The sequence below is a fragment of the Pecten maximus genome, chromosome 18 (genome assembly GCF_902652985.1).
Source record: "Pecten maximus chromosome 18, xPecMax1.1, whole genome shotgun sequence".
In the NCBI taxonomy this organism is placed as follows: Eukaryota; Metazoa; Mollusca; class Bivalvia; order Pectinida; family Pectinidae; genus Pecten; species Pecten maximus.
Genome location: NC_047032.1, coordinates 31,911,186 through 31,926,836, shown reverse-complemented (window position 1 = coordinate 31,926,836; position 15,651 = coordinate 31,911,186). Strand labels below are relative to the sequence as shown.

Genomic DNA, 15,651 nt, shown 5'->3' with positions numbered 1-15,651 from the left:
ACTAGCCAATCAGACAATCAAAATTTGTTTTAATTTCCGTTCATTCTGGCGTTAAAAAACACAGTTGTGTTGTGGTTATGAATTATGGATGAAAACAAAATAACTCTATATTACGTCTCATTTAGGCAACGAAGATATTTTGACTCAATAAATTGGTGAATGCTCCCGGCAAGGATTTTGAGTGAGAACATACACACGATAGACGGACTGACGACGGACTATGGGCGTATGGCGATTTGAATACATGGCGGACTAAAAATAATAATAAAGCAGCAATTAGTCTTTCTTAATGTATTTTGATGTTCTCCGGGACCCTGATGGCAGCATCCGCTATTGAACCTCTCGAAGAAAAATAGTACTATTTACATAATTTGTAATGTTGTATTTTATATTTTCAGACTGCATACGGCTTGAATATTTCTGCTTTGGCTGGTATCGTCGATTCGAATAAAGTTTTGAGTCTTTGGTAAGAATAACGCTGGTTCAGTGTTATTTTGAAGCTATTCTATGCCTCGTTTAAATGAGAATGTCGTGAGCATTAAGTGTTTAAGCATTAAAATAAGTTGATAGCTGTTATGGTTTTTTTATCAACGTTATGTGCATACATATAGATAAAGTCTGTAATATGAAAATAAAATGAAAATATAAATACGTGTTTTTTTCAAAAGATGTCTAAGAGACAACCGAGCTCTGAGTCATTTATGTATCACCAATAACAAATCATTAATACATCTCTATGACCAGGAATGCTTCCATGACCGGAAACCCGAGTTTGGGTGTGACGTCACTGCTTATCCTTAAAGACGATGAAGTTGTAATTAACGGGTTGACGTTAAACATAACAGCACAACTCATTCAGTCTGAGTACCAAAGAGTTATGACTCAAATGAACGTCTCCTTTCGATCTGTAAAAGGTACGTATTCTCTGTCGCTAATTGTGTACGATTTGTCCGTGTAAATGTGTTTTGTATCACTAATTCTGTAAGATTTGTGTATGTAAAAGTGTTTTGTGTCATTAATGAGTTGGATTTGACAGTGTAAAAAAGTAAGTAAATAACGCAATGCAATGTTGTGGTGCATGTAAAACAACGATACAGTGAAGTGGTAAAGTTAATAAACAACGATACAGTGTACTGGTAAAGTTAATAAACAACGATACAGTGAAGTGGTAAAGTTAATAAACAACGATACAGTGAAGTGGTAAAGTTAATAAACAACGATACAGTGTCCTGGTAAAGTTAATAAACAACGATACAGTGTACTGGTAAAGTTGATAAAAAACGATACAGTGAAGTGGTAAAGTTAATAAACAACGATACAGTGTCCTGGTAAAGTTAATATACAACGATACCGTGTACTGGTAAAGTTAATTAACAACGATACAGTGTACTGGTAAAGTTAAACAACGATACAGTGTACTGGTAAAGTTAATAAACAACGATACAATGTACTGGTAAAGTTAATAAACAACGATACAATGTAGTGGTAAAGTTAATAAACAACGATACAGTGTAGTTGTAAAGTTAATAAACAACGATACAATGTACTGGTAAAGTTCATAAACAACGATACAATGTACTGGTAAAGTTAATAAACAACGATACAATGTGGTGGTAAAGTTAATAAACAACGATACAGTGTACTGGTAAAGTTAATTAACAACGATACAGTGTGGTGGTAAAGTTAATAAACAACGATACCGTGTAGTGGTAAAGTTAATAAACAACGATACAATGTGGTGGTAAAGTTAATAAACAACGATACAATGTGGTGGTAAAGTTAATAAACAACGATACAGTGTAGTGGTAAAGTTCATAAACAACGATACAGTGTACTGGTAAAGTTAATAAACAACGATACAATGTGGTGGTAAAGTTCATAAACAACGATACAATGTGGTGGTAAAGTTAATAAACAACGATACAATGTGGTGGTAAAGTTAATAAACAACGATACCGTGTAGTGGTAAAGTTAATAAACAACGATACAGTGTAGTGGTAAAGTTCATAAACAACGATACAATGTGGTGGTAAAGTTAATAAACAACGATACAATGTGGTGGTAAAGTTAATAAACAACGATACCGTGTAGTGGTAAAGTTAATAAACAACGATACAATGTAGTGGTAAAGTTAATAAACAACGATACAATGTGGTGGTAAAGTTAATAAACAACGATACAGTGTCCTGGTAAAGTTAATAAACAACGATACAATGTACTGGTAAAGTTAATAAACAACGATACAATGTGGTGGTAAAGTTAATATACAACGATACCGTGTAGTGGTAAAGTTAATAAACAACGATACAGTGTCCTGGTAAAGTTAATAAACAACGATACAATGTACTGGTAAAGTTAATAAACAACGATACAATGTGGTGGTAAAGTTCATAAACAACGATACAGTGTGGTGGTAAAGTTAATAAACAACGATACCGTGTACTGGTAAAGTTAATATACAACGATACAATGTAGTGGTAAAATTAATAAACAACGATACAGTGTACTGGTAAAGTTAATAAACAATGATACAGTGTACTGGAAAAGTTAATAAACAACGATACAGTGTACTGGTAAAGTTAATAAACAACGATACAGTGTACTGGTAAAGTTAATAAACAACGATACAGTGTGGTGGTAAAGTTAATATACAACGATACAGTGTACTGGTAAAGTTCATAAACAACGATACAATGTGGTGGTAAAGTTAATAAACAACGATACAATGTACTGGTAAAGTTAATATACAACGATACAATGTGGTGGTAAAGTTAATATACAACGATATAGTGTACTGGTAAAGTTAATATACAACGATACAGTGTACTGGTAAAGTTAATATACAACGATACAGTGTCCTGGTAAAGTTAATATACAACGATACAGTGTACTGGTAAAGTTAATATACAACGATACAGTGTACTGGTAAAGTTCATCAACAACGATAAAATGTAGTGGTAAAGTTAATAAACAACGATACAATGTGGTGGTAAAGTTCATAAACAACGATACCGTGTACTGGTAAAGTTAATAAACAACGATACAGTGTAGTGGTAAAGTTAATAAACAACGATACAATGTACTGGTAAAGTTCATAAACAACGATACAGTGTACTGGTAAAGTTAATACACAACGATACAATGTACTGGTATAGTTCATAAACAACGATAAAATGTACTGGTAAAGTTCATAAAAAAACGATACAGTGTGGTGGTAAAGTTGATAAAAAACGATACAGTGAAGTGGTAAAGCTAATAAACAACGATACAATGTACTGGTAAAGTTAATAAACAACGATACAGTGTGGTGGTAAAGTTAATAAACAACGATACAATGTGGTGGCAAAGTTCATAAACAACGATACAGTGTAGTTGTAAAGTTAATAAACAACGATACAGTGTACTGGTAAAGTTAATATACAACGATACAGTGTACTGGTAAAGTTAATAAACAACGATACAGTGTACTGGTAAAGTTAATATACAACGATACAGTGTACTGGTAAAGTTCATAAACAACGATACAGTGTAGTGGTAAAGTTAAACAACGATACAGTGTACTGGTAAAGTTAATATACAACGATACAGTGTACTGGTAAAGTTAATAAACAACGATACAGTGTAATGGTCAAGTTCATAAACAACGATACAGTGTAATGGTCAAGTTAATATACAACGATACAGTGTACTGGTAAAGTTAATAAACAACGATACAGTGTAATGGTCAAGTTCATAAACAACGATACAGTGTACTTGTAAAGTTAATAAACAACGATACAGTGTCCTGGTAAAGTTAATATACAACGATACCGTGTAGTGGTAAAGTTAATAAACAACGATACAATGTAGTGGTAAAGTTAATAAACAACGATACAGTGTACTGGTAAAGTTAATAAACAACGATACAGTGTAGTGGTAAAGTTAATAAACAACGATACAGTGTACTGGTAAAGTTAATAAACAACGATACAGTGTACTGGTAAAGTTAATAAACAACGATATAATGTAGTGGTAAAGTTAATTAAGAACGATACAGTGTACTGGTCAAGTTAATAAAAAACGATACAGTGAAGTGGTAAAGTTAATAAACAACGATACAATGTACTGGTAAAGTTAATAAACAACGATACAATGTGGTGGTAAAGTTAATTAAGAACGATACAGTGTAATGGTCAAGTTAATAAACAACGATACAGTGTAGTGGTAAAGTTAATACACAACGATACAGTGTACTGGTAAAGTTAATAAAAAACGATACAGTGAAGTGGTAAAGTTAATAAACAACGATACAGTGTACTGGTAAAGTTAATATACAACGATACAGTGTACTGGTAAAGTTAATACACAACGATACAATGTACTGGTAAAGTTAATAAACAACGATAAAATGTACTGGTAAAGTTCATAAAAAAACGATACAATGTGGTGGTAAAGTTGATAAAAAACGATACAGTGTACTGGTAAAGTTAATACACAACGATACAATGTACTGGTAAAGTTAATAAACAACGATAAAATGTACTGGTAAAGTTAATAAACAACGATACAGTGTAGTGGTAAAGTTAATACACAACGATACAATGTACTGGTAAAGTTAATAAACAACGATAAAATGTACTGGTAAAGTTAATAAACAACGATACAGTGAAGTGGTAAAGTTAATAAACAACGATACAATGTACTGGTAAAGTTAAACAACGATACAATGTACTGGTAAAGTTAAACAACGATACAGTGTACTGGTAAAGTTAATAAACAACGATACAATGTAGTGGTAAAGTTAATAAACAACGATACAGTGTAGTGGTAAAGTTAATAAATAACGATAAAATGTAGTGGTAAAGTTAATAAACAACGATACAGTGTACTGGTAAAGTTAAACAACGATACAGTGTAGTGGTAAAGTTAATAAACAACGATACAATGTAGTGGTAAAGTTAAACAACGATACAGTGTAGTGGTAAAGTTAATAAACAACGATACAGTGTACTGGTAAAGTTAATAAACAACGATACAGTGTAGTGGTAAAGTTAATAAACAACGATAAAATGTAGTGGTAAAGTTAATAAACAACGATAAAATGTAGTGGTAAAGTTAATAAACAACGATACAGTGTAGTGGTAAAGTTAATAAACAACGATACAGTGTACTGGTAAAGTTAATAAACAACGATACAGTGTGGTGGTAAAGTTAATAAACAACGATACAATGTAGTGGTAAAGTTAATAAACAACGATATAATGTACTGGTAAAGTTAATAAACAACGATACAGTGTGGTGGTAAAGTTAATAAACAACGATACAATGTAGTGGTAAAGTTAAACAACGATACAGTGTAGTGGTAAAGTTAATAAACAACGATACAGTGTACTGGTAAAGTTAATAAACAACGATACAGTGTAGTGGTAAAGTTAATAAACAACGATAAAATGTAGTGGTAAAGTTAATAAACAACGATACAGTGTAGTGGTAAAGTTAAACAACGATATAATGTAGTGGTAAAGTTAATAAACAACGATACAGTGTAGTGGTAAAGTTAAACAACGATACAATGTAGTTGTAAAGTTAATAAACAACGATAAAATGTACTGGTAAAGTTAATAAACAACGATACAGTGTACTGGTAAAGTTAATAAACAACGATACAGTGTACTGGTAAAGTTAATAAACAACGATACAGTGTACTGGTAAAGTTGATAAACAACGATACAGTGTACTGGTAAAGTTCATAAACAACGATAAAATGTGGTGGTAAAGTTAATAAACAACGATACAATGTGGTGGTAAAGTGTATAAACAACGATACAGTGTCCTGGTAAAGTTAATAAACAACGATACAATGCATAGGTAAAGTTCATAAACAACGATACAATGTACTGGTAAAGTTAATAAACAACGATATAATGTACTGGTAAAGTTAATAAACAACGATAAAATGTGGTGGTAAAGTTAATAAACAACGATACAGTGTACTGGTAAAGTTAATAAACAACGATACAGTGTACTGGTAAAGTTAATATACAACGATACAGTGTAGTAGTAAAGTTAATAAACAACGATACAGTGTACTGGTAAAGTTAATAAACAACGATACAATGTAGTGGTAAAGTTAATAAACAACGATACAGTGTGGTGGTAAAGTTAATAAACAACGATACAATGTACTGGTAAAGTTAATAAACAACGATACAGTGTACTGGTAAAGTTAATAAACAACGATACCGTGTACTGGTAAAGTTCATAAACAACGATAAAATGTAGTGGTAAAGTTAATAAACAACGATAAAATGTACTGGTAAAGTTAATATACAACGATACAATGTCCTGGTAAAGTTAATAAACAGCGATACAGTGTACTGGTAAAGTTCATAAACAACGATACAGTGTACTGGTAAAGTTCATAAACAACGATAAAATGTACTGGTAAAGTTCATAAACAACGATACAGTGTACTGGTAAAGTTAACAAACAACAATACAATGTAGTGGTAAAATTAATAAACAACGATACAGTGTACTGGTAAAGTTAACAAACAACAATACAATGTAGTGGTAAAATTAATAAACAACGATACAGTGTACTGGTAAAGTTAACAAACAACAATACAATGTAGTGGTAAAGTTAATAAACAACGATACAATGTAGTGGTAAAGTTAATAAACAGCGATACAATGCATAGGTAAAGTTAATATACAACGATACCGTGTACTGGTAAAGTTCATAAACAACGATACAGTGTCCTGGTAAAGTTAATAATCAACGATACAGTGTACTGGTAAAGTTAATAAACAACGATACAGTGTACTGGTATAGTTCATAAACCATGGTACAATATAATTAGGACAATATGTGATGGCAATTGTAATAATAAGTATTTTAATGTAATGTTTGACATACAATCTGATCTGTCTTTTTTTGCGAACTAGCTCAAGTCGCTAATAGTATTTGGTAAATTATTTTCTTGCAGTTGTTCCTTATCTGACTACGACGAAGAAGCCATATACCACAACTCCTGCATCGCAAGACGGTAAGCACTTAATGTTATATCTTTTGTTAAAGGCAGGAATGCTGTCCGATCGTTAAATCATTTCATTCAGAATCATATCACCATTGTAACTTTAAGCAACGTTTCGGTGTCATGGTTTGAATATATTGCATAAAATCAGTGTTTAGATTTGCACTTGAATATGTAACACTCGATTAAGTCAGCCATCTTATACAGGCTTTTAACGTCCTGTGCCAAGTATTTAGTTGTTGATATTTCGATAACAGGTTCTTTGATTTATGTAATAATGGTCTGGAGCATTCTCCACCACAAACATGCTAACATCAATTATACATCTATAGCGAAACGTCAAAATGTTACATTATCCACACACGAAACCTAAACAAACAAATGCCCCCTCGTGACTCCTAAAGACACCAACTGTTCTATTGTGACACGTGACACTAAATACATCAACTGTTCTATCGTGACACGTGACACCTAAAGACATCAACTGTTCTAGCGTGACACGTGACACAAAATACATCAACTGTTCTATCGTGACACGTGACACCTACATGTGAAGACATCAATTGTTCTATCGTGACACGTGACACTTAAAGACATCAACTGTTCTATCGTGACACGTGACACCAAAAGACATCAACTGTTCTTTCGAGACACGTGACACCTAAAGACATCAACTGTTATATCGTGACACGTGACACCTAAAGACATCAACTGTTATATCGTGACACGTGACACCTAAAGACACCAACTGGTATAGCCTGACACGTGACACATAAATACATCAACTTGTATATCCTGACAAGTGACACCTAAAGACATCAACTGTTCAATCGTGACACGTGACACTAAATACATCAACTGTTTTATCGTGACACGTGACACCTTTTAGTCTTAATTGTTTCCATGTGACATCTAAAGGCCTAACTGTCCCCTCGTGTTTCCTAGATACAACTTGTCCCCACGTGTTTCCTAGAGATTACAGCTTGTCCCCTTGTATTACCTAGAGACAGCCTGTCCCCATTTGAATCCTAGAGACAACTTGTTCTCTCATGTTTCCTAGAGACAGCTTGGTCCACCTCCCGTGTTTCCTACAGACAGCTTGTCCCCTCGTGTTACAGAGTGACAGCTTGTCCCCTCGTGTTACATAGATATAGCTTGTCCCCTCATGTTTCCTAGAGATAGCTGGTCCCCTCGTGTTTCCTAGAGACAGCTTGTCCCCTCGTGGTTCCTAGATACATCTTGTCCCTCGTGTTTCCTAGAGACAGCTTGGTCCCCCCCTCCCATGATTCCTATAGACAGCTTGCCCCCTCATATTTCCTAGAGACAGCTTGTCCCCTCCTGTTTCCGAGAGACAGCTTGGCCCCCTCCCGTGATTCCTAGAGACATCTTGGCCCTTCGTGGTTCCTAGAGACAGCTTATCCCCTCATGTTACATAGAGACAGCTTGTCCCCTGGTGTTTCCTAGAGACAGCTTGTCCCCTCGTGTTTCCTAGAGACAGCTTGTCCCCTCGTGTAACCTAGAGACAGCTTGTTCCCTCTTGTTTCCTTGAGACAACCTGTCCCCTTGTGTTTCCTAGAGACAGCTTGTCCCCTCGTGTTTCCTAGAGACAGCTTGTCCCCTCGTGTTTCCTAGAGACAGCTTGTCCCCTTGTATTACCTAGAGACAGCTTGTCCCCTCGTGTAACCTAGAGACAGCTTGTTCCCTCTTGTTTCCTTGAGACAACCGGTCCCCTTGTGTTTCCTAGAGACAGCTTGCCCCCTGGTGTTTCCTAGAGACAGCTTGTCCCCTCGTGTTTCCTAGAGACAGCTTGTTCCCTCTTGTTTCCTTGAGACAACCTGTCCCCTTGTGTTTCCTAGAGACAGCTTGCCCCCTCGTGTTACCTAGAGACAGCTTGTCCCCTGGTGTTTCCTAGAGACAGCTTGTCCCCTGGTGTAACCTAGAGACAGCTTGTCCCCTTGTATTACCTAGAGACAGCTTGTCCCCTCGTGTAACCTAGAGACAGCTTGTTCCCTCTTGTTTCCTTGAGACAACCTGTCCCCTTGTGCTTCCTAGAGACAGCTTGCCCCCTCGTGTTTCCTAGAGACAGCTTGTCCCCTCGTGTAACCTAGAGACAGCTTGTTCCCTCTTGTTTCCTTGAGACAACCTGTCCCCTTGTGTTTCCTAGAGACAGCTTGCCCCCTCGTGTTTCCAAGAGACAGCTTGTCCCCTCGTGTTTCCTAGAGACAGCTTGTCCCCTCGTGTTTCCTAGAGACAGCTTGTCCCCTCGTGTTTCCTAGAGACAGCTTGTCCCCTCGTGTTTCCTAGAGACAGCTTGTCCCCCCGTGTTTCCTAGAGACAGCTTTTCCCCGTGTTACCTAAAGACAGCTTGTCCTCTCGTGTTTCCCAGAGAAAGCTTGTTCTCTTGTGTATTCTTAGAGACAGCTTGGTCCCCTCGTGTTTCCTAGAGACAGCTTGTCCCCCCGTGTTTCCTAGAGACAGCTTTTCCCCCGTGTTTCCTAGAGACAGCTTGTCCCCTCGTGTTTCCTAGAGAAAGCTTGTTCTCTTGTGTATTCTTAGAGACAGCTTGTTCCCTCGTGTTTCCTAGAGACAGCTTGTCCCCTCGTGTTTCCTAGAGACAGCTTGTTCTCTTGTGTATTCTTAGAGACAGCTTGTTCCCTCGTGTTTCCTAGAGACAGCTTGGTCCCCTCGTGTTTCCTAGAGACAGCTTGTCCCCCCGTGTTTCCTAGAGACAGCTTGTCCCCTCGTGTTTCCTAGAGACAGCTTTTCCCCCGTGTTACCTAAAGACAGCTTGTCCCCCCGTGTTTCCTAGAGACAGCTTTTCCCCCGTGTTTCCTAGAGACAGCTTGGTCCCCTCGTGTTTCCTAGAGACAGCTTGTCCCCCCGTGTTTCCTAGAGACAGCTTGTCCCCTCGTGTTTCCTAGAGACAGCTTTTCCCCCGTGTTACCTAAAGACAGCTTGTCCTCTCGTGTTTCCCAGAGAAAGCTTGTTCTCTTGTGTATTCTTAGAGACAGCTTGTTCTCTTGTGTATTCTTAGAGACAGCTTGTTCTCTTGTGTATTCTTAGAGACAGCTTGGTCCCCTCGTGTTTCCTAGAGACAGCTTGTCCCCCGTGTTTCCTAGAGACAGCTTTTCCCCCGTGTTACCTAAAGACAGCTTGTCCTCTCGTGTTTCCCAGAGAAAGCTTGTTCTCTTGTGTATTCTTAGAGACAGCTTGTTCCCTCGTGTTTCCTAGAGACAGCTTGGTCCCCTCGTGTTTCCTAGTGACAGCTTGTTCTCTTGTGTATTCTTAGAGACAGCTTGTTCCCTCTTGTTTCCTTGAGACAACCTGTCCCCTTGTGTTTCCTAGAGACAGCTTGCCCCCTCGTGTTTCCAAGAGACAGCTTGTCCCCTCGTGTTTCCTAGAGACAGCTTGTCCCCTCGTGTTTCCTAGAGACAGCTTGTCCCCTCGTGTTTCCTAGAGACAGCTTGTCCCCTCGTGTTTCCTAGAGACAGCTTTTCCCCCGTGTTACCTAAAGACAGCTTGTCCTCTCGTGTTTCCTAGAGACAGTTTGTTCTCTTGTGTATTCTTAGAGACAGCTTGTTCCCTCGTGTTTCCTAGAGACAGTTTGTCCCCTCGTGTTTCCTAGTGAGAGCTTGTCCCCTTGTGTTACCTAGAGACAGCTTGTTCCCCGTGTTTTCTAGATACAGCTTGTCCCCTCGTGATTCCTAGAGACAGTTTGTCTCCTGGTGTTTCCTAGAGACAGCTTGTCCCCTCGTGTTTCCTACAGACAGCTTGTCCGCCCGTGACTAAAAGATATATAAATCGGTCTCTTATGACTGTGTTAAGAAGCATACTATCATTTGGTATTAAGGTTATATTATTCCCTCACGGAGTTAAACTAAAAAAAACAGTTTAAGGGGAAAACCCTTCTTTATTACTTTGGACTTGGACACAAACTTTTCCTTTTTGCTTCAAAATTTTGAAGGCATAACACCTTACCCTATTATACTAGGGTACTGATATTTGACACTAATGTCTCTGTTCGGCGAGACTATTCACTCCCGGGGTCAAATCAATAAATCTATAATATGTTTTGGCTTCGACATATTTTGTGTTTTGAGGAATTCAGAGATTTTTCAGCTATGAATGTATTGTGTGAATTTAGGCTAATTAACATAATTGAATCCGTCAAGAAAATAATCTTATTTATCCAATTCGCAAAATAAAAACAAGGAACAATTTATATACGAGCTACAGCAGGTCTTGTTGAAAATGCGATCTGGAACGTTTTGTAGAAAAGGGGGGGTTTATTCGGAAGATCCTATGTGGACATTAACAGCCTGTAATATAATGAGGTCTTGTCAAAAGGATCGGAATAGTCCTATAGGGACGATTTATAATCTTTGATATAACATTGATGTTATTACAGATTGTGGAGATCGGTATCGGAAAGGCCCTTCCGGAATAATAACGAGTCCCAATTACCCTAGCTATTATCCTAATGACGCCCGCTGTTACTGGCTAATTGAGGTTGGCCCCGGTTACATCATTGGTGTGAAATTCCAGACCTTCGACACGGAAAGTACCTTTGATGTCCTTGCTATATATGATGGCATGAACGAGTATGATCCGTTGCTTAGAAAGTAAGTGTTCTACTATAATATGTAAATGTACTGATGGTATCGAACAGTCTATAAAACCAGAAACATGTTTTGGGGTTATTTTAGTCACAACATTATCTATTTAGATGTGAATATTCCGGCCAACGTGTTTATATAGAATGCTACCAACTGAAATGTGAAATCAGTGGGAAAAATCAATATTTTAAATCACTGTCTTCACAAGAGATCTAACAGGGGACCTCAAATGTACTAGACTTACGCTCAAGCGATCTAAAGAGAGAATATATCTAGAAGAGAGGTATATTACAGTAAGTATAGTACCAGGGTAACATTGATATATTCTGATCAACTGTTTTACTGTGATGTAATCATCTTACTATTAGGTTGTACACTTTCGTATTTTCCTCGATTCAACTGTTTTTGTTATTTTATGTCCATTCCGCAAAGATTCCAGACTAAAACTTGGTATTTTGTCCGTTTTACTAGACAGAGAAGGAATCTAAATCATTAGCGGAGTAGGAGTACCTACCATGCAGCCAACCTGGCAATATTTCTTTCTTTATATTTATATATAACTGATTTTTAAAAAAAAACTTCTTTTTTCTCAGATTAAATGGAACCATCCTGCCGCGAGACGTATTCTCATCAGATCGATACATGTTCCTGAAATTCACCTCGGATGTATCAATGCCTCGTTCGGGTTTTTCACTTTTATATTCACAATTCCATCGAAATACTTGTAAGTTTAGTCAAAAGCCTCATTAGTCATAAAAAAAGTTCATGCAGTCAAATCAATATTATTTTGGTCTTTTTAAACCAAGCAACACAATAACACTACTTAATGCTTTTTTCCTAAGAAGATATTTCTGATTCTCAAATAACAGTGAAGTGGTTTATTTAAGTTTAGTAAAGAGATTTAATTACCTTTTTAACACGTCAGTTTTCCTGATAAGTTTTGTTTATAGTAATATGTTCAATTCTGAAATGAAATCTACATTTCCATTTCATATGTCATTTCAAAGAATTGTAAAACTGTTCTATTTTTAGCTTTACCCTCTTCGACGTCACGACCAATTACAACAATTCCTTGGACTACTACACATAGCCCAAGCACGGGTAATTATTATTTTTTTCATATAATAGATAATGTAAATATTCCTTTGGTGTTTTATCATCAATTAATGATCAACTCCGAACCGGAATATGTTCGTTTATTTGGATTAAACGTTTTGTCACTAATATTGACGACGATGTAATAATATTTTGATCATCTGATATTTCCTTGCTGTCCCTCTCTTCCTCTTGTCTGTTATTTCCTCCTTGATCGTCTGTCTCTTCCTTTTGTTGGTTGTTTCCTCCTTGTCCGTCGTTTTGTTCTTCCATGTTGTCTCTTGTTTCCTCCTTGTTAGTCTATTTGACTCTCCTGCTTGTCTCATTTATTCTCATTGTCCGCCAGTTATCACCGTCCTGTCTGATGTTTCCTCCTTGTTAGTCTATTTGTCTTTTTTGTCCTGTCTGATGTTTCCTCCTTGTTAGTCTATTTGTCATTTTTGCCCTGTCTGATGTTTCCTCCTTGTTAGTCTATACGTCTTTTTTGTCCTGTCTGATGTTTCCTCCTTGTTAGTCTATTTGTCTTTTTGTCCTGTCTGATGTTTCCTCCATGTTAGTCTATTTGTCTTTTTTGTCCTGTCTGATGTTTCATTCCTGTTAGTCTATTTGTCTTTTTTGTCCTGTCTGATGTTTCATTCCTGTTAGTCTATTTGTCTTTTTTGTCCTGTCTGATGTTTCATTCCTGTTAGTCTATTTGTCTTGTTTGTCCTGTCTGATGTTTCCTCCTTGTTAGTCTATTTGTCTTTTTTGTCCTGTCTGATGTTTCCTCCATGTTAGTCTATTTGTCGTTTTTGTCCTGTCTGATGTTTCTTCCATGTTAGTCTATTTGTCTTTTTTTGTGGTGTCTAATGTTACCTCCTTGTTAGTCTATTTGTCTTTTTTGTCCTGTCTGATGTTTCCTCCTTGTTAGTCTATTTGTCTTTTTGGTCCTGTCTGATGTTTCATTCCTGTTAGTCTATTTGTCGTTTTTGTTCTGTCTGATGTTTCTTCCATGTTAGTCTATTTGTCTTTTTTGTCCTGTCTGATGTTACCTACATGTTAGTTTATTTGTCTTTTTTGTGCTGTCTGATGTTTCCTCCATGTTAGTCTATTTGTCTTTTTATGTCACCTGAGACAAGTCTCAAGTGACCTTTCCTAATCCCCTTTTGTCCGTCGTCGTGCGTCGTGCGTCGTCCGTCCGTAAGTAATTTACATTTTCGACTTCTTCTCCAAAACCCCTAAACCAAATACAATGAAATTTGGCTGGAAGCTTCCATGGCTAAAGGTCAACCAAAATTGTGAATTATATTGTCCCCACCCCCAGGGGCCCGAGGGGCGGTGCTAAAATGGGTCAAATTGACTAAGACTTCAAAAATCTGCTTCTCTACTCTCAGATATGGTGGAATCAAACACTCTTCATAGATGGAAGGGTCTTAAGGTGTTTTACCAAAATTGCGAATTTCATGACCCAGGGGGTCTCATGTTTGCCCCTGGGGAGGGGGTAAACTTTACTATAGTTTATATAGGGAAATCACATTTTTGACTCTAATTAGTTTGATTTCGATTGGAATTCATTCTAACTTGGTTAACATTATCAGCATTGGATGACAGATTGATAGCATGCACATGTTGGCCCTGACTGACCCCCAGGGGCTAATGGGCGGGGCTAAAAAGGGTCAAATTGATTGAAATTTCAAAAATCTTCTTATCTACTCTCAGATATGATGGAATCAAATACTCTTCAAAAATGGAAGAGTCTCAAGGTACTTTACCAAAATTGTGAATTTCAAGACCCAGGGGTATCACGTTTGCCCCGGGGGAGGGGGTAAACTTTACTATAGTTTATATAGGGAAATCACATTTTTGACTCTAATTTGTTTGATTTCGATTGGAATTCATTCTAACTTGGTTAACATTATCAGCATTAGATGACAGTTTGATGGCATTTAAATGTTGGCCCTGACTGACCCCCAGGGTCTAATGAGCGGGGCTAAAAAGGGTCAAATTGATTGAAATTCCAAAAATCTTCTTCTCTACTCTCAGATATGATGCAATCAAATACTCTTCATAGATGGAAGGGTCCTAAGGTACTTTACCAAAATTGTGAATTTCATGACCCGGGGGTCTCAAGTTTGACCCTGGGGAGGGGGTAAAATTTACTATAGTTTATATAGGGAAATCACATTTTTGACTCTTATTTGTTTGATTTCGATTGGAATTCATTCTAGGCTAACATTATCAGCATGGAATGACAGTTTGATGGCATGCACATGTTGGCCCTGACTGACCCCTAGGGGCTGATGGGTGGGGCCTAAAAGGGTCAATTAAATTAATTGAAATATTTCAAATCTCAGGTGACCGTTAAGGCCCATGGGCCTCTTGTTTGTGCTGTCTGATGTTTCATTCTTGTTAGTCTTTTTGTCTTGTTTTGTCTTGTCTGATGTTTCCTCTATGTTAGTCTATTTGTTTTTGTGCCCCATTGTGACATCTGAAATTGTCATTTGTCCCCTCGTTACTCCTAGAGATATACTTTGCTTCTTCCTGACACCATGATAAAATTGTTCTTTCATGATACCTACAAGTTTGCTTTGCTCTCTTGTCACATCTAGAGACAAACTGTCACCTGGTAACACCTTAAGACATGAATTATTCGGTCATGACACCTAGAAAAATAAATTTGTCCATTCGTGACACCAATAACATACCATGTCCACTCATAACACCTTAAGAAATATTTGTCCCCTCGTGATACCTAGAGGCATTAACTGTCCTCTTTGTGAGACCTAGTTACATATATTATTCCCTCCTGGCACCTTGTTTGTCCCCAGACTCGGCGATTATGCTGCTTTTGGACTTTGGATTTGGACAAAAACTTAACTTTTTGGTTCAAATTTTGAAAGGCATAACACCTTATCTTATTGTACTAGTGTACTGATATTTGACACT

At 37.1% G+C, this 15,651-nt stretch overlaps 1 protein-coding gene across 1 annotated transcript in view; it reads left to right on the top strand.

Annotated features, from left to right (window-relative positions):
• Positions 1–15,651, top strand: part of LOC117316368 — a 229,230-nt gene that overhangs the window by 60,028 nt on the left and 153,551 nt on the right. Inside the window, exons 29-34 of the mRNA XM_033870909.1 lie at positions 399–466; positions 745–914; positions 6,968–7,027; positions 11,424–11,637; positions 12,225–12,355; positions 12,664–12,732. Of these exons, the coding sequence (XP_033726800.1) occupies positions 399–466; positions 745–914; positions 6,968–7,027; positions 11,424–11,637; positions 12,225–12,355; positions 12,664–12,732 (712 nt within the window). The remainder of the gene's footprint in view (positions 1–398; positions 467–744; positions 915–6,967; positions 7,028–11,423; positions 11,638–12,224; positions 12,356–12,663; positions 12,733–15,651) is intronic.